Source organism: Pagrus pagrus (assembly GCF_965226575.1).
Source record: "Pagrus pagrus genome assembly, chromosome: 8".
Classification (NCBI taxonomy): domain Eukaryota; kingdom Metazoa; phylum Chordata; class Actinopteri; order Spariformes; family Sparidae; genus Pagrus; species Pagrus pagrus.
Window position 1 is genome coordinate 1,594,358 of NC_140192.1, and position 23,088 is coordinate 1,617,445.

The window sequence follows — 23,088 nt, forward strand, 5'->3', positions numbered from 1 at the left end:
GAATAATCATATTAAGATAAACAAGATTGAACACGTAGTGAAAGTTATGTAGGTAAATGTGACATTTAAGGTGATTTATTCTGCAGGTATCTCTGTTTATCGGCTGCAGGATAAACTCAGGCGCATCCCTCCAACATATGTGATTATTGTGTTTGTGAGCATCTTCTATATTTATACACTCATGTTAAAACAAAGGTGTGTGTTTGTGTAAAAAAGAAAGACAGAAATAAATAAATATGCGTTTGTAATAAGATCCATTATCGCGACGTCTTATTTTGAAAATCCTAACCGGACGTTGTTTTGGCGGCTAGCATCATCTGCTAAGAAAACGCTGTTTTTAAAGGGAAACCAAGGTTGTTGCGGTCTGTGGTGGGCAGAGCAGGTTGAAGGTAGGTGTCCCCTCGTTCATGTCCTCCGTCTGTCTCCGTCGCGTCGCTGTCCGTGTCCGCCGACTGTCTCTCCTGTAGCCGCCGATCGCTTATGTTAGCGGAAATCAAGATGCGGCCAAGAGTCAAGTCAAGACAACTAAAGTGCGAGCTAACAGCTAGCTAGGAGGAAGCTAACAGGCTAACGCCGCCGCTTCCCGGTCCGGGAGAGCAGGCAGCCGGGCTCAGTGATGTCGCCCCGGCGGGTCGGTCCTCCGCTCGAAGGGAAGTGGATAAAAACGTGAATGTGTTTATATAAATATATTGTCACAGTTGTATCGAGTCTCACAAGTACAGAGGCGAGTATTTCCTGTGAATGGCTGCGGGGGGTGGGGGTGTCATGGCCCCCCTGAACACACACACACACACACACACACACACACACACAGTATTTCCTTTAATTAACACAATATCCTGCTTTAATCAGCTGTTTCTGAGAGGCTTGGCAGGAAAGGTTGTAAATATATGTACTGTGCGTCTTACTGTAGCATCTGCAGCCTGTTGGGGAACTTTCATCAGTGTATCTACTGTCTTTTATAAAATGTTGAAGAGTTTAAAGTAATAATCTGGAAGATCTTCATGTAAATAAATATCTGTTCAGTGACTATCTACCGCTGAATGAGGTAACACAATGATGACTGAGCCTCTGGCCCACTGATGAAAGCTCTTGCATTTGCTGTAATACCAAAGATGAACACTGTAAAATCACAAGCGGCGCAGAGTTACTGACGCGTTAGTGACGAGTTAGTGACGCGTTAGTGACGCGTTCCCCCAGCAGTGGTCGGTCGGCCAGAGAGAGGAGGTGGTTCACATGCGACGTAACAGTTTTGTGTGTCCTGGTCTCTGCTAGCGTTCAGAGTTAATGTTACTGTTAACGGCTGTGGCCAAACAAACAGAAAAGATCGATAACAGCGGACGATGAAACTTAAAATAAAAGGTGCAAACTGTTTTCCAGCTGGTAACAGACTGACGTCACACAGGTGACACTGTATCTCCGGGAAGCTGTGAGGTCCAGAAATACACCTGAGATTGTTGCTTGTGGAAATCTTGGAGATCACAACTTAAACGTTACGTTTTGCCTGTACGTGCATGACCGTCACTGTCCATGTTCCCATCAAGCCTTTTGAAGAATATCGCAGCAGTTTTAGGTAGAAATGCACGATATACATCGGACAGATAAATTATCAGCCCGTTAATAGAAAATGTACATTATTGGTTATCGGCAGATAAAGAAACTATAGCCAGCTGATGACACAAAGCCAAATTGCTTTTGTTGACTTAACAAGTGTGGCATCTACACACGGTAGGTGGTGGTATACGCCTGTAAAGTTGTTTTGTGAGCAGCCAATAAAAACAGAGAAGAACAATAAACACGCTGATGTCATAACGCCGAACCGCTGCACCTGTGTAGAGCCACGCAATGTAGACGAGCATCTGAGCCTTCCTTACACTCAGGTGTGCATAAGAGAAAATGTCAGTTTCTATTATCGGTTATTTATCGGTATCGGCCGTGAGAGTCGGGTAATTATCAGCTATCGTATCGGCGGAGTCTCAAGGAGTACGTTATTCGTTCCATCTGGTAGATTTCCTGTACCGTCTCAGTCCAAATGTTGTGTTGGGAGGTCAGGTTTTAACCATTTCAGTGTAATGCATTTAATTGCTGCTGTTAGAAAGAAATGTCGTTCATTTTAATAATAATGATTAACAGAGAAATAATGTTCTGTGCCATGTCACCTGGACCATCGCAGCAGTGTGGATCAGGGCGGCACAATATATAAACTGCATTTGAAGTATCGCCGTGAAATGTGCGTATATAAACCAATATATTGGTATCAGATTTTTAAAATCCCCAATATCGGCATCGGCCCTAAAGGTTGAGTAGAGGTCGGCCTTTACTGTTTTCTTCTCAAAGTGAGCGATCTCTCTGGGTGTTGTCACAAGAACAATGCACATCAGAGCCCACGTTTGCTCTGAGACTCCTGCTCCTCCTCCACTTCCACAGTGTCAGGTGATTTTTGTGCACGTCCTGCAGACCACGTTTTTATAATTTCCTTTATGTCTTCTGTGGTTTGCAAGCTGCACCATCTAGTGCGAACATTACTACAACCTTTATTTGCAGCGAGTGTTCGGGCCTCAGCACCGTATTTGACAGCACTTCAGAAGGCTTTACAAACACTCTGCTGCTGATTATCCATACGGTCTGTATACATTCAGAGGAGGGAACGACTGCAGGGAACGAACCACAAGAGGACTCGGCTCCACTTGAACGCTGAGTGCAGGAGAACGACAGTGTGTGTTTATATTGTACAAAATCTGGCTGTGTTTTTCCAGATCCCTGTTTCATTAAATGTGAACCTAGAACAAAAAGACAAAAGAAAAACTAACTAACTTCTGGATTAATGTAAAAGTCACTCCATCTTGGCTAAATATTTTATTTTGAAAAGCCTGTAAAGACTCAAACTTAAACTTGTAACTAGGATGTAGAGGGAAACCAAAGAGGAGAGACGAGTGTTTGTCAGCAGCGAACTCACAAAATCACCAAACTGATTAACCAGAGCTGGTGATCTGCAGTCAAACGATCATAAACTCAGTGTGAGTGGACGTCTGTTTGTTTAATGACGTCTGTACAGATGGAGGAGCCTGTGTGGCAGATGGTCATCGGGCCGGATGACGCATTGTCTTTCAGGGTATAAGGAGGGGGGGTATCAATGGACATGCTGTCCGCAAAGTCTTTGCCCCAACCTTTAACCGCACCAGACCCTCCCTTCAAACCATCTATACTCCGGCCTTAAAGTGTCTTAAATACAATTTTTATGATCCTTACTTGTATAAAGTTGCATTAAATTCAGTGTTCATTTTCCTTTGTACAGTCTGGAATTTTTCCTTAATTTCATTTTAAGTATATTTGAGCACAGGTACACTGCCAGCCTACGTTAACAGTGCCTGAAGGGCTGGAAGTCACATTTATTTTAATCTGTTGATTTTTTTTTTTTAACAATTAACTCATTAGTGGTTAAAAATTGCCATCACAAATTCCCAGACAGGCTGACGTCTTCGAATGTCTCGTTTTGTCAGAAAGAAATTCAGTTTGCTATCACAGAGGACTCAAGAAACCTTTTGGAAGTTATAAAATGGCTCAATAAACCATCAGCCAATCTAAGGATATACAGTATAGTGATAGTCCAAAATCTAAATGTACTCATAGAGGCAAAGTGCCTTCACTGGCTTGGCAGAAGTAACACTTCCAGGTTGGTTCAGCTTTGGTTTTCCTTCATCTGCACACTGAAAGTTTTGAAAGAAGGAAACATACGAGTTAATAATATGTAACTGACTGATGATTGTAACTGGTTGAGAACAAGAGGGCGAGCGTCTAAAACTGTTACTGTACTGAGTGATTAAAACATTTAAACATGATCAGATCACAAATGACAAAACCACACATGCAAATTAGAGCAAAGGTTAAAGCTTGTAACGTTTGTGTCAACGTTTTCTTCAACCCTGAAATAATTAAGTTCAGACAGATCTATAAAAGTTGTATAAAACGGTAACATCATTTCAACATGGGCGTATTTGTGAGTTTGACCTTTGTGCAGGAACAAGAGCTCCTTTTTCTGGATTAGTTGGAGCCGAGTTCACTGTATATTCCCTCTGAGCCAAGGACACACTTGTGACTGTGCGCCGTGTAAACTGATCCAGCCGGTGTTGTTGCTCGCTGACCTTGGCTGAGTCCTCGACTGAAGCTTTTATCTTTCTCTTCAGGGGCGACGTGTCTGACAGCATTTATGTAATCAACAGAGATAAAGAGAAGTCGCCATAAAACATCGTGAAAGTGTAGAAAAGGTGGCAGAAACAAATCTGTTACTTACTTCTGGACCGTTTTGTTTAGAGCAGGAGTTTGTCTGGATAAACACCGTTTTCCACTTCGGTTCAACCACAGCTGTGTTTACATGAAGCCTGATGTTCCTCTAGAAATCAGAATAATCACAGAATCAGAGAACAAATGCTTCAAACGCCTCAATCTGAAGACCCAGTCCGGCCTCATCCGAATGAATTTGTAAGATAAAAAAAGATACTTTTTGATGTATTTGTGCCAAACACATACAACACAACTAATTGTGTTTAATCAGCTTTAAACATTAACATCCCTGAGCAGAAACCCTTTAAGCATGTCCAAAAAGTTTGACTCAAGTTTGATTAAATGCTTCGGGGCGCGCAAACACACACAGATGACTTTATTTAGCGTCTATCTGAACTCAAAGATACAAATTATCTCCGGAAGTAATATTACTCATTAACGTTGCAGAGTTTGAGTGAATTTTGTCCAGTTTATTTCTCCGTGTCAGTCCATGTTAACGAACATTACTGTAAATATGCTTCAATTAATCCAGAGGCTGGTTGTGATCTGTTGCTTCTGGCCAGGTGTGAACGTTGGCAACTAAAAATCAAGAAACGAGTTTGAAACAACGATCAGACTTTACAGTAAACGTTAACACAAGCAGGACACAGTAATAACATTAATATCAGTAATAACATTAATATGAATAATAACACTAGTCTGTATTCACTGTCCCTTCAGGTTGCTGCTGGTTGCAGGGCCCTGTGGAGCAGAAGAGCTGTGCCATTCCCCCTTTTTTCCTCTCATGTCTCCCCCTGTGTGTTTCCCTGTGTGTTAGTGCACCCCCACCCACCCCCACCTGATCCCTCCCGTCGTGTCGCCGCTCCCGCCCGAAGCCCCCCTCTCACCCCATGCTTGGGCCAAAGCCAGCTCACTGCCAGCCCAATGACTGCCTGGATCGTCCTGCCTGTCAGCCTGTCTGCCTTCTCCATCACAGGAATATGGATCGTGTGAGTTGCAGCAACACAGTGAAACACAGTGACGTCACGTTATCAAGTGTACTGACGGGGCTGCAAGTGCAGAGTTATGGGGCTGTGGACATTACAGGCTGTTTGCATGATCACATTAAAGATGGACAGCACAAACAGAAACGTTGATTAATATTTGAGTTTATTCATGTGCTGCTGAGTGAAACTTTTTTCAAGACCAGTATAATCTTCAGCAGGGATTATAACGCTGTCAACTCTTTCACACTGTGAAGAAACCCACTGATATTTGTCTTTAATGTAATATATAGTTTAAATGTTCTATTGTTTCTTTTGTTATGCGTGAAAGCAATTGGGCAAAAAAAAAATCTGGTATTTTTTTTCATGTGTGAATTTATTTATTTTTTTTTTTTTTTAATCTTCCAATTATGAGGAAAAGAAACCGGGTCAAGTTGGGTGGGAAAATAGTATTTTTTTTTTTTTTTTTTCATGTGTGAAACCAAGTGGTCAATAAGAAAATAATAATTTTATTCCCAATAATTTCCCCCCATTTGTGACAGAGTTGTGGAAAAGAATCGTGTGAAAAAAAATCTGGAGGATTTTTTTTTTCATGTGTGAGTCGGAGTGAAGAACTAACCTGGAAAAAGGTCTTTTCCAAGTCATGAACACGAGAGAAAACAATTTAGCTCAGACGTAGAAAGCTGATCAAATTCTCCACTTGGCCTTCAGGGCTTCCGTAGATATGTGACACCTTATTTTTAAGGATTATGACGCAGAAGAAGAAGAAGTTGTCTGACACAAGTCTTTCTCGCTGTAAGTGGTGCTGTGTTCTCGGCCCACAGGTATGCCATGGCTGTGATGAATCACCACGTTTGTCCTGTGGAGAACTGGTGAGTTATTTTCTTCTTTCGATCAGAAGAAAAACTCTTTATTAGCCAACATGTTTGTTTATTAAAACGTGGACACTGAACTCATTGTGTCTCTGCCGCAGGTCTTACAATGTGACATGCACAGAGGAGCTGCCCCGACCAGGCTTCCCCAAGACCTGCTGCACCATCCAGGACATCCCCCTCATCAGGTCTGCTCCTCTCTGCACGTCACTGTTTTTCTTCTGCAGAGCGCAGAAGCAATTTTGTGTCGGCAAAAAGCCCTGAGGCATGAATTAGCACCTTGTTATGTTGTGGCTCTGTGACAGTCATTAACTCTCGCTTTGCATAAATTGCATTTGTTTAATCTGCAAATAAGCTTCTAACCGCCGGCAGAACAAGAGCTCTCTTGTAAAAAGGCATCATGAGACTCGTAGAGGAAAGTCCTCATCTAAATTTGACATCTAGATGACATCAGAGCGCGTGTTTTACATTCTCTTACAGCCCACACATGTATGATAGTAATCACTTTGTTTGTTCCTGCACTTTCTGACTAGACATGGTAGAAATCTTGATGTAAGTTAAAGAGACTGTGACTTTGCACTCTGTGATATATGAAGGTAAAGTTTATCCTCCCTGCCTCCGACACTGAGCTGTTTTCTCTTCTGCAGTAAATGTGGCTCCTTCCCTCCTGAAAGCTGCTTGTTCAGCCTGATCGGCAACGTTGGAGCCTTCATGGGTAAGGCCTTTAAAACCACACACACAAACACACACACACACGGTTGTGTCATTAAAAACAGAAAGTGCATGAGTTCTTTCTTTGAAGCAATAGTTTGCATTTTGGGTGAGAGGATTTGATCCACTCTTACGTTTGTACGGTAAATGTTGCCAGGCTTCTTGTCAGGCTTCTTGCCAGGCTCGCTCTTGTGTCTGAACACACACATCCAGCTCGTCATTGGACTGAAATACTAACTGAAATAGTATTTGATGAGCTCGGACCGAGACTCAACAATCGACTCTCTTTCTCCAGGATCACCTTCCCTACATTTCTCAAAATGTGGAATTATTCCTTGAAACATTATTTCCCTGTGGATTGTCCTCATTAACCTGTCTGTGGTGTCTGTGGTGTAAAATCATGCAGTGTTTATAAAATATTCTTTAGTTTTTGTCATATAATGTAGTAAAAACAACTTCATATTTTGTTCTGTATTGTAAAAAATGCATTATTAAAATTACTGATCATTTCAGTAAAGTTAGTTAAATGTTCTGATAAGATGTGAATTGTATTTCATTTCGAGCACTTTGCTCTGTAGCACTACAATAATTCATGAGTCCAGTTGAGGTTAAAAGTGTTAAATGTCTGTGTTGTGTTAATCCTCCACGGTGCCCACAGTCGTCAGCCACAGGAGATGTGGAGGGCTGGAAATAGCCTGTGCTCTCTGATCAATAATGAATGCGGCTTTCCTTCCACTTCCCCCTCCGTCCTCTCCCTGCACGTACCCTCAGTGGCCTTCCTCCTTCCCTCCTCCTCCTCCTCCTGTCGTGTTTTATCACCACTCAGCTCTGCCCCAATTTTCCCTCTCTGCCCTTAATCGCTGCTCTCCTGCTGTTTTCACTATCGATCCATCATTCACGTCAACTTTTCCTCTCGTATTATTTAAATCTTTTCCCTCCTCATGTTTCATCAGAGTTCAATTTCTAAACGTCTCTTCTGGCCTCCTGTCCTCCCTCGAGAAAGGCTGTCTGGATGCTTTACTTTCGACCTTTGATTGCTGTTGTTGACTTAATGTTCTGTGTTTCACTGGTTGTGCTGCATCAGACCGTAACCTGCAGGTGCATAGTTTCCTAACCGTGATGGTCAGCCTGCCAAGGAAAGTGCCTTCTTATGTAACCACAGAAGTCAGTAGTTCACAGAAGACATCCTCTCTGAGACAACAGTAAAAACAGATCAGATAGTCTGAGATCAGCAGAACGAGTTCAGTCATGTGACAGTCAGCCGGACGAGCAGGAGCATCGCGTTTCAACAGCATCTCAAGAAAAATGTTTTACACCTCATTCAGTGTGAAAACAGAACAACATGTACATTTTAATCCCTGAAACAACTGAACAAACTCAACATGATCAGGGTGCAAAATCAACTTTTCATGTCATGTCGTGGATTTTCTTATAAAGAATCACGTAAAAACATCCATTAAATTCATGGGACCTTTCAAAGTCCTATATGTACGGAAGCCCTGAGGGGCAAGCGGGAAATAGTTTTGTTTTTGTTTTTTGAGTTTTTTTCTGGTGATCCGTTTTCTAAGTCTGATCTAAATTATTTTCTCTCCTGTGTTTATGACTCGTGATCGAGTGGAAGAAAAGTGTTGGCAGGATCATCTTTCTAAATTACTTTTTCATGTGTTTTTACTCCTTTTTTTCATCCGAGTGAAAAGAAATTCTGTTGAAAAAATAATTGTGCCGAATCAAGTGAATTTTTCTTCAAAAAAAAAAAAAAAGATTTTTTATTTTCACACATGTAGAGGAGCTCACCCTGAACACGTCTCTGCATCAATACTGTGTCATATCTATAGCGCCACCCACTGGAAGTCACTGAGGTGTCACTGTTGTGTTTTGTCTGACAAGTATCCCATTTAGGTAGGACATTTCAACAGGCAACAGGCAAGCACACATCTGGGCGCGCGGCCTCCAACGGCGCCACAGCCCAAATACGTGGGGGGGCGAGGGCCCGTTCATCACTGCTTGCAGTTTTGAATTTTATTATTTTTTGTTGGTGCTAAATGTTTGCTCTGACTTCACTTTTGTATTGTGCAGCATCAGTTCTGTGTTGTGTGTCAGACGCAGCTTACATGTGCACATGTTCTCCATGTTCCTGCAGTGGTGATGGTGTGCCTTCTGCGCTACGCACAGGTGATCGAACACAGCCACCGATGTTGGGTCAACACCAGCGCTCTGGTGTCCGGCTGCACCAACGCTGTGGGTCTGGTCATGGTGGGAAACTTCCAGGTAAACCTTCCTGACATGAATGCACTCTTTTCTTCTTCTTTGGACCTCGGATGCGTGCAGACGACCGTCTAACTGCACCGCTCTGTTTGTCAGGTCGATCACGCCAAATCTCTTCACTATGTTGGAGCCGGAGTGGCGTTTCCAGCAGGGCTGCTGTTTGTGTGCCTGCAGTGTGTGCTCACCTACCGGGTGGCCGTGACCGCCCTCGACTACTGGATGGCCCACTTCAGAGTGGCTCTGGCACTGGGAGCTATGGTCTCCCTCGTCCTCAGTATCCTGAACTTACTGCTGGGAAATCCTCCTTGTTGTGCAAATACTGTATGTAGTTACATCTGAACACGAAGTTTAATTTAGGAGGGTTTTTTTCATTTATTTATTTAATTAAATGGTGAAATGGTTTTGAAATTAACCTTTATTTAACCAAGAACGAGGTCTAACTGAGACTAAAACCTCTTTTTGAAGTCGACACAGGCAGCAGCAAAGTCACACGGTGTCTAGAAGTGCAGCGGCAGGCTAACGCTAAGCTAACTGTGTCGTCGTTGAAGTGTTTTCGTTTTGTTTTTCTCTCCCTCTGGACGCTCACGAGGAGGCGAGTGGAGAGAAAAAACAAATCGTGTGAGAATCGTATATCCTGCTCTTGATTATCAAAACTTAATGCTTCTCCCAATCGTGTTCGATCTAGAATCGTGACACCTTTTATATTATTGATTTGATTCAGGCTCTTTTTGTTTTGCTTGTGTCCCGGAGATGTTTGTGCTCCTTAACTTCCTCCTCCTCCCAGGCGGCATCTTCTTCATCCACGAGAGCTTCGTCCTGCAGCACGCTGCGGCCATCTGCGAGTGGGTCTTCACGGTGGACATCCTGGTCTTCTACGGCACCTTCACCTACGAGTTCGGCACCGTCACCAGCGAGACCATGATGGCGGGCCTGCAGCAGAGTCACCACCACGGCTCAGGGGTGATCATAGGGCCCCGGGCCCGAGGCTCGACGATGGGTGGGGCGACGAAAGGCCTCAAGTCCCCCGGAGGAAGCAGCACATCGACACATCTCAACTGTACCCCGGAGAGCATAGCCATGTTGTAGCTCTGCGTCGCAGTCCAAAGCTCTCAAATGTTACTGCGGAGGTGCTTCATGGGCCCCACAGGAAGGCAGGACGTTCTGATGACCAACACCAGGTTGTCCCATCTGTACTGCTCTACTTTCTTTTATTTCTTTTCCAGCATTGGTGCAAACCACTTCAGCCAAATGTCACGTTTTCTGTAGCGATGTTGAGAGGAGGGCTGAATGTGTGGAGCCGGTCTGAGCACTGGAACCGTGAATGTTTTCAAAGATGGCTGTTGATTTCTTCACTTGAGTCACTTGTTTCTGAACCAGTTTTTTTAATAACTGCATCACTGGTGTGCCCACAAAGTTTTTTTTAAATTTCTCTCCCCACCAACCCAACGCTTGGCACGCCCACCTGTTTTGGCCTTTTGCTTATCTCTGCACGGCACACTTTTTGAATGAGAGAATAACAATTAATGTTTGAGTTTGCGTAGTGAGTAGAAAATACTGAATGTTTGAGAAGTGAGTAGTTAACAGTTACGTATGTGTTCAGGCTGCGAGCATTCAGCCTTTTTTAGTCAATCAAGCGTAAATGATCCGTCAAACGATCTGCAAAAATCAGTCATCTCACCCGACAGTTTCATTTGGTCTCACGGATGTTTTTAACGGTATTTTTTAAATGATTATGTGTACGTGTATCTGGAGCCGCCATCATTCTTGAGGTCATAATCGATTACATTGACATGTGAGTGCAGGACTGATGCACAGGAAGCTCCTGGTCACTGTTTTCTAACGACCAGCAGCGAATGTGTCTCAATCACTTTGAACTGAGAATCTCTGAAGTTGCCGTTCGGTTGTTGTTGCATGATCGGATGATTTGTTTCTAACATTTACATTTCATCGACTGTCCTGTCCGGTGCAATAATCGCCATCAATCATGTGCTCATTTACGCTCCACTGGAGTGAATAATGCCTTTTGTCAGTGTGTTGGATTTGAACACAGGGCTCTTTTTGTTTTTAAGGAAAAAGTGACACCCAGACATTTGAAGTGGCCTGAATCTGCTAGTAAAACAAGGTAAAACTCTTAATCTGACACATTCACAGAGTCACAGTTCTCGTCCACACACTGATTTAATTCCAGGCTGGACCTTTGGAAGCCTTATTTGAGTTTTGAGAATGATTTTTCTGTTAAAATATGAAGCGATGTGATGTTCACAGGTTAACTGCGAGGTGAATATGATGCTTGTAGACTTTGTGCCATAAGCCTCATGGCGTCACGATGGTGTTACTGCAGTGTTACGACCAGACACAGCCGACAGGTTGTAGACTGACGGGTGTGGAAGCCGTTTCTGTCCGTGTGATGAAGAAACGTCCTGTAAGTGACGATTAACTTTCTCAAAATAATGACTTGGTTTCACAAAACAATAAGAAACGTTCTCCAGATAATGAGGATTTAGGATACCAACTCATTATTGAGGCTTCTCAGTGTTTTAAAGAAGAAACTTTGAGAAACTTCTCCAAAGAATGTTAGTAACTCAAAACTAAGACACTATCAAAATAAAAGGATCTCAAAATTAGTTCCTCATTATTTTGAGAAAGTTTCTAAAAATTATGAGTTAGTATTTTAAAATATTGAAACGTTCAGGTCAGTATCTCCAGAAATGAGACACTAATTTTTAGATACCAGTTTGTTGTTGAGAGTTGCTAATTTTTTAGGTTTCTCATTTTAAGATATTAACTTTGAGGAAGTTTCTCAAAACAATGAGACAATAACTTGTTTTAATAGTTTCTCATGTTTTGAGGTCACTCATTATTTTGAGAAACTAACTCATTTTGAAAAGTTTCTCAAAATAATGAGACTAATTTTGAGATGCTAACTCATCATTTTGAGAAAGTTTCACATCATTTTGAGAAAGTTTCACATCATTTTGAGATAACTTCTCAGTGTAATGACTTGCAGGATTGTTTGACTTACATTGACAGAAAATGTCTTCCACAGACGTGAAAACGTGTCATATGTTGATGTTTTTGTTTGATTTCCTGTTGCCAATTTCTCTCCAAGTGATCACTGACTCAACACCAGACTGCCACAAACGACCACTGCTCAGACTGAAGCTGACTAATGCCACCTGATCGAGGTTTCACTCAGATGAACTTTTGTTTTGTTTCACACACACACACACACAGTATTCTGCCCTACATCGTACCTGTAACCACTGGATGCCAGCAATACACGTGTTTAAAAAGGTCACATCACCTACCTCTTTTATCTTCTGTGGGTTTGATGTTCGGAGGTAACAGCTAGAGTTCCACCATGTTCTTCTTTTTCATCTGTTTCTTTACTTTTTTTGTGCAAATTATTTAGCTTTCTTTCTGGGACAGCAGCAATCCTGATCTTGCCAAAAACGACTGGAGTTTTGGTTGGTTTTCTGTGTGTCGGCAGTAGGTGTATGAGTGCACTGTTTTAGCCTTATCCCTCGTACTGTGCCAGGGGAACATGTTCGGATTGTTTCTTTTTCTTTTTAATCTTGTGTTCAGCTGTAGCCGATTTCACCATACTGTTACTCAGTCACGAGGTGTGACTACAAATGGCAGCTTGTATGAGCCCTCACATCAGGGTCGGATTACTTCTGTAACAGCATCGACACAACAACACCATCTTCCACAGGCCAAAACTTTAAGGTGGATTTTCTTTCCTTTCTGTCCAAATGTACACCTCACTAAGCTGTCATCTGGCATCTTTGTTCGTTGGGCTGCCTGACCTGTACATGTCTTGAACTCTAGCAGCAACAACACAGAAACAGAAACAAGAGTCTATAAAAACGTATTAAGTCTTATTTCCTGCATTTGAAACATACGTAAGAGACGAGTTACAGAGGAGTCCCCAAAAACAAGTCGACACAGATGATTTTGTTTCCTTTTATAAATTCTGTAAATATGTATGATTTGTCTATCATTTAGGTATTTTCATTTGACAGAGATTTATATTCAAATATGAAATAAAAATGATAAATTATTAGCAGACGTTTTGCATCGGCTGTTCTTTAAACACAGACATTTGTTTTCTTTTAAACAGGAGCTGCTTAAAGGAACAGTTCACCAAAGATGTTATTTAAACCTTTGTTTAAGATGAAATCTTTAGCTGTAAATAGTAAATAATGTCTTTTCTAATTAATTCGGGATCTCGGGGCTTTCGGAGGTTATGCTGGATGAGCTGTTTGGAGACATTTTATGTTTTTTTGGTTGTTTTTCCATTTTAAAACAAGTCTCCAGCTACTTCAGTTGTTTGAGGAATGCTGCAACGCTGTTTTGCTGTGTTTTGTTTTGTGGACTACAAGACATCACCCGAGATAATGAATGAATTTAAATTTCTGAGTGAACTGTTCCTTTAAAACACAGAGCGACAGTGTGAAGCCGTGGTTAACAGAGTCTTTGGGTGGTCGTTTCTTTACATAAAAAGGTCTTTTTATTTGCAAGCAGAAACAACTTTTGCGCAGACGACATGAAGAATGACGAACATGCAGACAGTTTCTACACTGCCGGTTGAAGAGCTCCAGTATTTTGTGTTTATGACTAATATTTTCCTCAGATTACTGCTGTCATGGAAGCGGTTATAATTAGCAAGCGTCACATGATATAGAAGCATCAAAACCAAATCAGATTGTTCCTCTGTCTCGGCCAGAAGAGAGGACAGACTCTCCCAAACATCGAAACAACATCATGGGACAAGTTAAAGGGGGACGCCACCAATTTAACACATGAAGGTCAGTTTACTCAGCTGGTGGAAACAGTTGTGTAACGTCTTCAGTCTAGTCTAGAAAAATAAATTCCCACTGCTTTGGCTTGCAGGCTTCAAGTTAACAGAAGGCCTGTGTTGGTCTGGGCATTTACCAGGCAGGGACACGTTATTATGAATCCTACTTCTTGCGAAACCCTTCCTGCCTCGCCTGGATTGGCTTGCAGCTATCGTTTTCGTACAGCAAACGCCTCGACGGCCTTATGGTCCCGATGCTCTGTGCTAAATACATCCAACAAGTTTTTCGAAGGGAGAAGGCGAGAAAACTGATGAATCTGAAAGATTCAGGTCCTGGTCTCGTTAGCCTGAAATTACTGCCCGCAGGCGTCGCAAAGATGGCTGCCGAGTGGCAAGACTTGCCATAAGGACTTTCACTACATGTTCAGTAGTTGTCTGGTGTTAATGGGTTTTGTTTTTCTTGCAGTTTGGAAAACAAAACTGCCAGTAGTGGAGCTAATACAGCAGATTGTGAGATGTAGTTTCCCCGGTAAACATACTGACCTCTTCAGCTATCTCAGCTGCAGTGCCTCTGGACTATCTGGCCGACACCCGGCCTGTCCGCTCTGCCTAACGAGCCCAGACACACTCGCCGAACAGGTCGGTGTGTTTACCGGGGAAACTACAGCTCAAAACCGCTGTATCAGAACCGTTAAATAAAACAAGGCTTAACCAGAGCAGCTACACGATGAGGTAACAGTTTGAGTCACACGTAGAGAACGCAACCAAGGAAGGTAACCAATCAGAGGCGGTGCAGGAAGGGTCTCGCAAGAAAACCAGTGGGATCCAAAATAATGCAGCAGGGACGGTTTGAGTTGAGTTTGAGCCAAAGTACGGACCAAAAGTCTGTTGCTTCAATTTTAATCTGTCTTTAACGAGCACCAACACTTTAGACAAGTGTTTACACTACTTATACTACACTGCTGTAACGCACTTTAAAATTCTCTGTTTTAAACATTACTTTTGTGGAAACACTCAATAACAAAAAAGGAGGTGCTGATTAAAATAAACGTCTGTTTTTAAATATTTCTGTGGATCAGACAAAGATCTTTTTGTGCGTTTAAAGCTCATTTGTACAAAAAAGGAATAAAGAATCTGAAGTGAAACGTTCAGTGCTGCTGTCGACAGCATACTCTTCTTTAAATATATTCATCCTAACTAGCGAGAAAAGAGCATTTATCCAACTTAAAACAAGCATTTTAAACTTTCAGTGAGCCTGTTGCTTTATGCTGCATTCACACCATGTCATATAAGAGAACAGGAAAACAAGTGTGTTACGCAAACCAGAGCAGTCACATGTAATTCTGAGATGGTTATCCTGCTGGTCACATCAGATAAAAAGAAATTAAGCCTAAATTAGCTGTTTTTATTGTGTAACATGTTTGTAATGTTGAATTATTTAGCTGGAGTTTCCAGTGACGGAGATTTCTTCATAATTTTAGGGAGATTTCTGACTCGTAACTACAAACATGAGGCTGACGGACGTCATTTCCCATCAACAAGCGTAAAATTACATTCTGTATGAAATAGCATGAACGCAGCATTTTGCATTTCCTGAGGCTTTTGTACCACAGTGCTGTGGGGTCATGTGTACATGGCTCCGTGGAGGTCTTCCAGCCGGTGCTCCCGCTGTTTTCTTCTCTCCTGCAGGACAGAAAGAAAAACTATTCAGTGAAGACGCCATACTGAGAGCACGGTTAGAGGACGAGGATCAGTCTCACCTTGTCTTTTTTAAACTCCTCATATTCTGGATTGTCAGTTGGTAATTCAAGTCGACAGAGCGGACAGGAGTTCGTCTACGGTTACAAACATGCAAGAGATTAAAAAAAATACTTCTTGGCAGCCAAAATGAAAATCTGAGCTATAAGTCTGAGCGTTACCTTGCCCAGCCAGGGCAGAATACAGCTGGAGTGGAAAAGGTGTTTGCAAGGCATCTCTCGAACTGTCTCCTGTTCCTCGAACTCCAGCAAACACACGGGACACTTGAGACCTTTGTCTGTGAGAACAGAACACCAGGTTAAATCCCTCTAATGTCAATAATCCAGGACAGGTTTGTAAAAGTCTTTTCCTGCATCAGATTCACATTTCACACTAACAAACCCACTGAAGCAGCTGACGGAAAGAAATCTCTCCTCGGGCAAAAAGCTGTTTCAACAAATGAAGTCTGGGGTTCAACAACTCTCCATCAGACTCGGTATCATAAAAATAACGAGAAACTTTATCAAAATGAGTTCATATCTCAGAATAATTTCTTAGTGTCTTAATGAGAAACTTTCCTGGAATAATGAATCTCAAGTTTCTGAAAATATTGAGTTAGTTTCTCAAAATCATTTAATATTTTAAAATAAAAAGAAATTGCAAAACATTAATAGTGTCAAAATAAGAGACTTTCTCTGGTGTTTCTCTTTCTCTAGTAGAGTTAGTATCTTGAAATAGTGAGAATCTTTCTTAAAATAACCACTTTGTATCTCAAAGTAATTTCAGTGTCTCAGAATGAGAATTTTCCTCAAAACAATTCCTCAAAAGAACGACTTAGTTTGTCAAACTAAATGATATCGAGTAACTTTCAATAAAAATTACAAAAGTTTATCAAATGAATTACTTAATATATAAAAATGATAACAAACATTATCAAAATAACTCAACAGTTTCTTTAAATAACGAGTAAGTATCTCCAAATGACATTTTGAAAAAACATTTCCTCAAATAATGAGTTAGTTTCATAAAAAAATTAGGAAACTCCTCAAAATAACAACTTAGTATCTCAAAATAATCTCTAAGTAGCAAAAGAACAAGAAAAGACAAACTTTCTCAAATTAATGAATCAGGAGCTCAAAATATGAAAATGTGTTAGTATCTCAAAGTAACAACTTACCTATTATTTAGAGTTTCACATTATTTAGAGTTTCTCATTATTATGAGACTGTCTGTAAGCTGATTTTCTCTCCCTCTGCCATCATCAGTTTCTTCCTCAACATTTGTTGAACGTTAGTAAAAAAATGCTCTGATTGTAAAACACATTGAATCGTTCTGGACTAAACGTTGTCACCTGCTTGTTCTGGAGAAATGACGACCACAGTGAGAGTCTGAACAGCAGTTTTGGCAGCCGGAGGAGGAAGACGCTGGTCCCAGTCGGAGAGGTCGAACGTGCCTGAGTCAAGTAGGTCCAGGCCCTGCATCAAAGACCTGAACACACAGAGCAACAGTCAGTCAGAGCTGCACACCGTGAGTCAACGTGAAGCTTCACAGCGAGTCTGAGGTGTGTTCAGCAGCTTCACCTGGCCAGTTCAAGTAGAGCGTTCTGCCGATACTGCTCCTCAGCGTTCGTGGGCTCACAGTCGTGTTCATCAAAGTAGGAAGCCATTTTGGTCCCGTTGACGTTTGTGTCCTCTTTGCATTAAGAGACCTGGAGGACAAGAAGAAGAAGGAGATCAGTTCAGTGTCAGTGAGGACCATGAAGAGAAGCTGCAGACACACACTGAAAAATGTTCTTAAAACAGTCACGTCCTGCAGATACGACAGTGCTGTGACTGACATGACAATTTTTAGGTACTTGTACGCGTGTATTTCCATTTTATGTGTCGTAATACTTTGCACTTCTCTACATTAATTTGATAACTTAAGTTACTGGTTACGTTTCATGTTCAGATTTTACACAGAAACATGTGATCAGTGTTTAAAATTATAACCCGACTGATATTTCAGTTGGCTGATTTATCGGCCGATACACCGATTAAAAATACAACAGTGTCATCGTGCTGCCTGATACACGGTGATATGAAAACTCTTTCTTTTGAGATTATAACACTAAAATTATGATCGCAGTAATTTGGATCATCATATTTCCAGTGAAGTTCAGTCTCAGTGCACTGATGTCATTCTGGATTAAATAAAGTTTATTGTTTAAGTGCAAAATCTGCTGCTTATATTAAAGATGTTTGTCACAAGTGTTTCACAACAGTTGATTTATTTGAAAACTTGAGTTTCATTGGGGCCTTCTGATAAAACTCATCATAATATTGGTCATGTCATAAACAGATAATGATACATATGATGATAAAGCGTATTTTCTGCTAATTCAATGAATAAACAGGTTGTATAAAAGGCCTATTTCCCACTACAGTTAAATTATGTACTGAGATATCACGATAGTAAGACGTTAACGTGTAATCTAGTGTCTCTATAATGTGATATTAGTTTTAATTGAATAAAAGATCTGAGCACTTCTTCCACCTGTGATCAGATACTAAACACAAACATTTAGCCTTCGTTAATTAATTATTTAATTGTTTCGCGGTTTTCCATTAGACTGTAAAGTTTTACTCGCTAGCAAACAACACAAGTTCAAGCAGCCGAAGCTAAAGTGAAAAAGTCCCTCAAACAAATTCATGTTAGATTATAAACTGAATTCATGAAAGCCGAATTGAAACCCTGCAGATACAGAAACTGTCTACAATAAGACTGAGTGTCTGATAAACAAGGACATATTAAAATATTGAGGTTATTTCTAGAGTTAGTTGACTTGTGACAGAGCCTCGGCTGAAGTTTGACGCTAACGCCTCAGAGACTCTTCAACACGGACTAAACCCGGCGGCCCGCAGATTAAACACTTTATCACAAGTTGTTGGTCGGTTTAACAAATTAGCTCCACTTACCTGAAATGTTAGCAACAATAAAAATGTCATTCTTCCGGGTATGACGCGGTCAACCGTGTGGTACGTTGTCCAATCAGAGCAGACAAGCTTCTTCTTCTTGTGAAAGTTAGTGACACAACGATGTGTCGTTACCGCCACCACCTGGTGCGGGACGGGAAGTGACGTATGAATCTGTGGAGTGCTACAAGACTGAGTCCAGAAACCAAACGACGTAAAACTTATTATATGTTTTTAACTTAAAACCAAACAACATGAAACTTATTACATGTTTTTAACGTAAAACCAAACAACATAAAACGTATTACATGTTTTTAACGTAAAACCAAGGAACATAAAACTTATTACATGTTTTTAACGTAAAACCAAACAACATAAAACTTATTAAGTGTTTTTAACTTAAAACCAAGGAACATAAAACTTATTACATGTTTTTAACGTAAAACTAAACAACATAAAACTTATTACATGTTTTTAACTTAAAACCAAGGAACATAAAAAGGGTCATTACAGAATCTTTTTCCTCAAGAGATTTTTTTTCCAGGAGAATCTTTTCTTTTGTTTGTTGTTTTTTTCTCGAGATTTTTTTTAGGAGATTTTTTTTTTTTTTTAGGAGATTTTTGTTTCCAGGATTTTTTTCAAGATATTCTTTTATTTCATTTGTGGAAGGACCCCCTCGAAAATGAGATGATTCATCTCAAGGGGCGATCCTGAATAAATAAATACATTTTCCAGGAGAATCTTATTATTTTTTTTCCTGGAGATTTTTTTTGTCTTTGCAGGAGATTTTTTTCTCAGATTCGTTTTCTTTCAGGAGATTATCTTTTTTCCAGGAAATTCTTTTATTTCCAGGAGAATCTTTAATTTTCCAGGAGAATCTTTAATTTTCCAGGAGATTCTTTATTTTCCAGGAGATTTTTTTATTTTCCAAGACATTATTTATTTTCCAGGATTCTTTATTTTTCCTGAAGATTCACTATTTTCCAGGAGATTCTTTTTCTCTATCTTTTCTCCAGGATAGTTTTTTAAAAAATTATTATTATTAGAATTTTTCCAGGAGGTCCGTTTTTTTGTTCAGGAGATACATTTTCAAGAAAATTCTTTTTCTTTCCTGGAGATTTTTTGTTGTGACTTTTTCCCATAACTTTTAAATAAATTTTGACTTTTTAAAAACGGAAAAAAATTTCTCAAAAATTCTGACTTTTTACCCTTAACTCTTCTCAACATTCTGACTTTTTTCCCTCAATTTCTTTCTCAAAATTCAGACAGTTTTTCCTGACATTTTTTTTTTCGCTTAACTTTTTCTACATTTTTTTTACTTTTGTTTCAAAATTTTTCTCCAAAGTCTCACTTTTTTCCCCTTAACTTACTCTCAAAATGACTGTTTTTTCAGACTTTTTCCTCAAAATTCTGACTTAATTTCCCTTAACTTTTTCTCAAAATTCTGGCTTTCCCCCAAAAGTGTTTCTCCTCGAAATTCTGACTCTTTTTCCCTTAACCTTTTCTCAAAATTCTGACTGCTTCCCAATTTTTTCTCAAAATTTTGACTTTTTTTAATTCCCCCCTCAACATTCTGACTTTGATTTTTTCCCCATAACTTTTTCTGAAAATTTTGACTTTTTTAAAACTTTCTCAAAATTCTGATTTTTTTCCTTTAACTTTTCTCAGAATTCTGACTTTTTTTCAGACATTTCTCTTAAAACTCTGACTTTTTTTCAAACTTTTTCTCAAAATTCTTTCTTCCCCAAAAGTTTCTCCTCGAAATTCTGACCTTTCCCTTAACTTTTTCTAAAAAATTCTGACTTTGTTTCCCAATTTTTCTCAAAATTTTGACTTTTTTCCCTCAATTTTTTTCTCAGAATTCTGACTCATTTTTCAGACTTTTTCCTCAAAATTCTATCTTCCCCCCAAAAAAGTTTCTCCTCGAAATTCTAACTTTTTTTCCTTTGAAAATCTGACTTTTTTTTCCCTTAACTTTTTATTTTCAAACTTTTTCTCAAAATTCTGGCTTTCCTCCCCAAAAATTTCTCCTTGAAATTCTGACTCTTTTCCCCTTAACTTTTTCTCAAAATTTTGACATTTTTCCCTAAATGTTTTCCTCCCAATTGTGACTTTTTTTCCCCAAATTTTTCTCAAAATTCTGACCAACTTTTTCTGAAAATTTTGACTTTTATTTAAACTTTATCCCAAAATTCTGACTTTTCCCCCTAATTTTTTTCTGAAAAATTTTACTTTTTTATTTTATTTTATTTTATTTTTTTTCTGAATTTTCCCCCTTAACTTACCTCAAAATTTTGGCTTTTTCCCCTAATTTTTTTCTCAGAATTCTGACTTTTCTTAAAAGACATTTTTTCAAAATTCTGGCTTTCCCCCCAAAAGTTTCTCCTCGAAACTCTGACTCTTTTTTCCCTTAAGTTTTTCTCAAAATTCTGACTTTGTTTTGAAAAAAATTCTCAAAATTTTGACTTTAAAAAAAAACTTTTTCTCAAAATTCTGACTTTTTCACCTCAATTTTTTCTCAAAATTCTGACTTTTTTCCCATAAACTTTTTCCTCAAAATTCTCTTTCCCCCACAAGTTTCTCCTCGAAAAGACTTGTTTTTCCTTTGAAATTCTGACTCTTTTCCCCTTAACATTTCTCAAAATTCTGACTCTTTTCCCCTCAATTTTTTCCCAAAATTCTGACCTTTTTTCCCCATAACTTTTTCTGAAAATTTTGACTTTTTAAAAAAAACTTTTTCTCAAAATTCTGACTTTTTCACCTCAAATTTTTCTCAAAATTCTGACTTTTATTCAGACATTTCACTTAAAATTCTGACTTTTTTTCGAAATTCTCTTTCCACCCCAAAAGTTTCTCCTCGAAATTCTGACTTTTTTTTCCTTTTAAATTATCACTTTTTTCTCTAAACACTTTTATTGGGCACTCATTGAAATAAAAACATGTATATATAAACAGGTGTATATATAAATGATATAAGAAAAAACACATATAAACTTAAAGGAACATTTATTTCAAACATGTTTTATAGAACATGAATAACATACGTAACAATATAACATACATAACAAACATAACATGTATCAAAGTCCAATCCAGTCCAGTCCAGTCATTTGTGGTGCATAGCAACGCCATTTTGGATGTCCGCGGAAGTTACCATTTATAGTTCCTTGCTGGATAAAGGGTTAACTTTAGGACTGAATCTCCTGTGGAAAAAAGGATCACCTGGGAAAAGAAAATTCTTGAGGGGAAATAAAATTTCCCTGAATAAAAATCTCCAGAAAAAAAAATCTCCCCCTAAAAAAACCCTCTCCTGGGGGAAAATAAAAATCTCCTGAAAAGACAAAGATTCTCCTGGGATACAATAGACTCTCCTGGAAAGAAAAAGAGAATCTCCTGGGAAAAAAAGTGTCCTGAGGAGTAAAACAAGAATCTCGTGGAAAAAAAAGACAAAAGTCTCTTTTTTCAAATGTTTATAAAATTCTGACTTTTTTCCCCTTAACTTTAGGACCGAATCTCCTGGGGGGGTAAAGCCTCTCCTGGCAAAAATGTCTCCTTAAGAAATGAAATTCTCCTGAAAGAAAAAAACAAAAAAAAAACTTTTTCTCAAAATTCTGACTTGTTGCCCTAAACTTTTTCTCAAAATGGTGTCTTTTTCCCCTTAACTTAAAGGATAAGTACCGTTTTTTACAACCTGGACCTTATTTCTGGCAAAACATATGGTCATTTACTCACCCAGATAACTTTGGTGTCATTCGGCGTCGTTCGGACGAAATTAGATCCAGTGTAGCGGCGATATATCCATATAATGGGAGAGACGGGGCAGCGACACACAGCCTCTATATAACGCATTATCTGCCACGAAACTAGTTAATTTCATCAATATTTTGTTATGAAATGCTAGCGCTATTAGCCTCTGAGTCCGGGCTCGTCTATTGTCAACATCCGGGGTCTGTAGGCTGATCTACTACCTCTGACCTGGAAGATGTCGTCTCTGAGCTGCGCGCGCACCCGCGACAGCGCGGCTTGTTTACCTGTAGCTGCTACTGCTAGTTTGACCCCGGATGTTGATAACGGACGAGCCCGGACTCAGAGGCTAATAGCGCTAGCATTTCATAACAAAATATTGATGAAATTAACTAGTTTCGTGGCAGATAATGCGTTATATAGAGGCTGTGTGTCGCTGCCCCGTCTCTCCCATTATATGGATATATCGCCGCTACACTGGATCTAATTTCGTCCGAACGACGCCGAATGACACCAAAGTTATCTGGGTGAGTAAATGACCATATGTTTTGCCAGAAATAAGGTCCAGGTTGTAAAAAACGGTACTTATCCTTTAAGAGCAACAAGCCGGCAGAAACCAAATACAGCAGCTTTGAATGCGGAGTAACGATGTCGGATTCACAGATAAAGTTATTACAATGCACGTTGAAACTAACATAAATCTTGTAAGTCATTACAATGTCCACAGCTAAGCTCCACAG

General features: G+C 39.8%; 2 protein-coding genes across 3 annotated transcripts; one reads left to right on the plus strand and one right to left on the minus strand.

Annotated features, from left to right (window-relative positions):
* Positions 1-315: 315 nt before the first annotated feature.
* On the plus strand, positions 316-13,183 carry LOC311261779 (transmembrane protein 150A-like). Of its 2 annotated transcripts, XR_014623185.1 has the most exons (9): positions 316-389; positions 5,002-5,270; positions 6,089-6,136; positions 6,238-6,324; positions 6,784-6,851; positions 8,988-9,115; positions 9,209-9,386; positions 9,897-10,290; positions 11,182-13,183. XR_014623185.1 is itself a non-coding variant. In XM_084360738.1 (8 exons), exons 2-8 carry the CDS (start codon positions 5,206-5,208, stop codon positions 10,196-10,198), a joined length of 876 nt encoding a protein of 291 aa, XP_084216864.1. In that variant the 5' UTR covers positions 316-389; positions 5,002-5,205; the 3' UTR covers positions 10,199-13,183. The 2 variants fall into 2 exon arrangements, 1 of the variants encoding a protein (XP_084216864.1); XM_084360738.1 differs by having other exon boundaries at positions 9,897-13,183.
* Positions 12,332-18,695, minus strand: rnf181 (ring finger protein 181). Its single transcript, XM_084360739.1, has 6 exons — positions 18,608-18,695; positions 17,231-17,358; positions 17,002-17,138; positions 15,833-15,948; positions 15,674-15,748; positions 12,332-15,596 (listed from the first exon to the last, which is right to left on the minus strand). The coding sequence occupies exons 2-6, from the start codon at positions 17,314-17,316 to the stop codon at positions 15,537-15,539; spliced, it is 474 nt and encodes a 157-aa protein (XP_084216865.1). The 5' UTR covers positions 17,317-17,358; positions 18,608-18,695; the 3' UTR covers positions 12,332-15,536.
* Positions 18,696-23,088: the final 4,393 nt, after the last annotated feature.

Coding starts and splice junctions, on each gene's coding strand:
- rnf181 (XM_084360739.1), bottom strand. CDS start 17,316: ATGGCTTCCTACTTTGATGAACACGACTGTGAGCCCACGAACGCTGAG. Junction 17,139..17,230: donor GCTCTACTTGAACTGGCCAG/GTGAAGCTGCTG, acceptor CTGTGTGTTCAG/GTCTTTGATGCAGGGCCTGG. Junction 15,597..15,673: donor AGGAGTTTAAAAAAGACAAG/GTGAGACTGATC, acceptor TCTGTCCTGCAG/GAGAGAAGAAAACAGCGGGA.
- LOC311261779 (XM_084360738.1), top strand. CDS start 5,206: ATGACTGCCTGGATCGTCCTGCCTGTCAGCCTGTCTGCCTTCTCCATC. Junction 6,137..6,237: donor GTTTGTCCTGTGGAGAACTG/GTGAGTTATTTT, acceptor TCTCTGCCGCAG/GTCTTACAATGTGACATGCA. Junction 6,852..8,987: donor CAACGTTGGAGCCTTCATGG/GTAAGGCCTTTA, acceptor ATGTTCCTGCAG/TGGTGATGGTGTGCCTTCTG.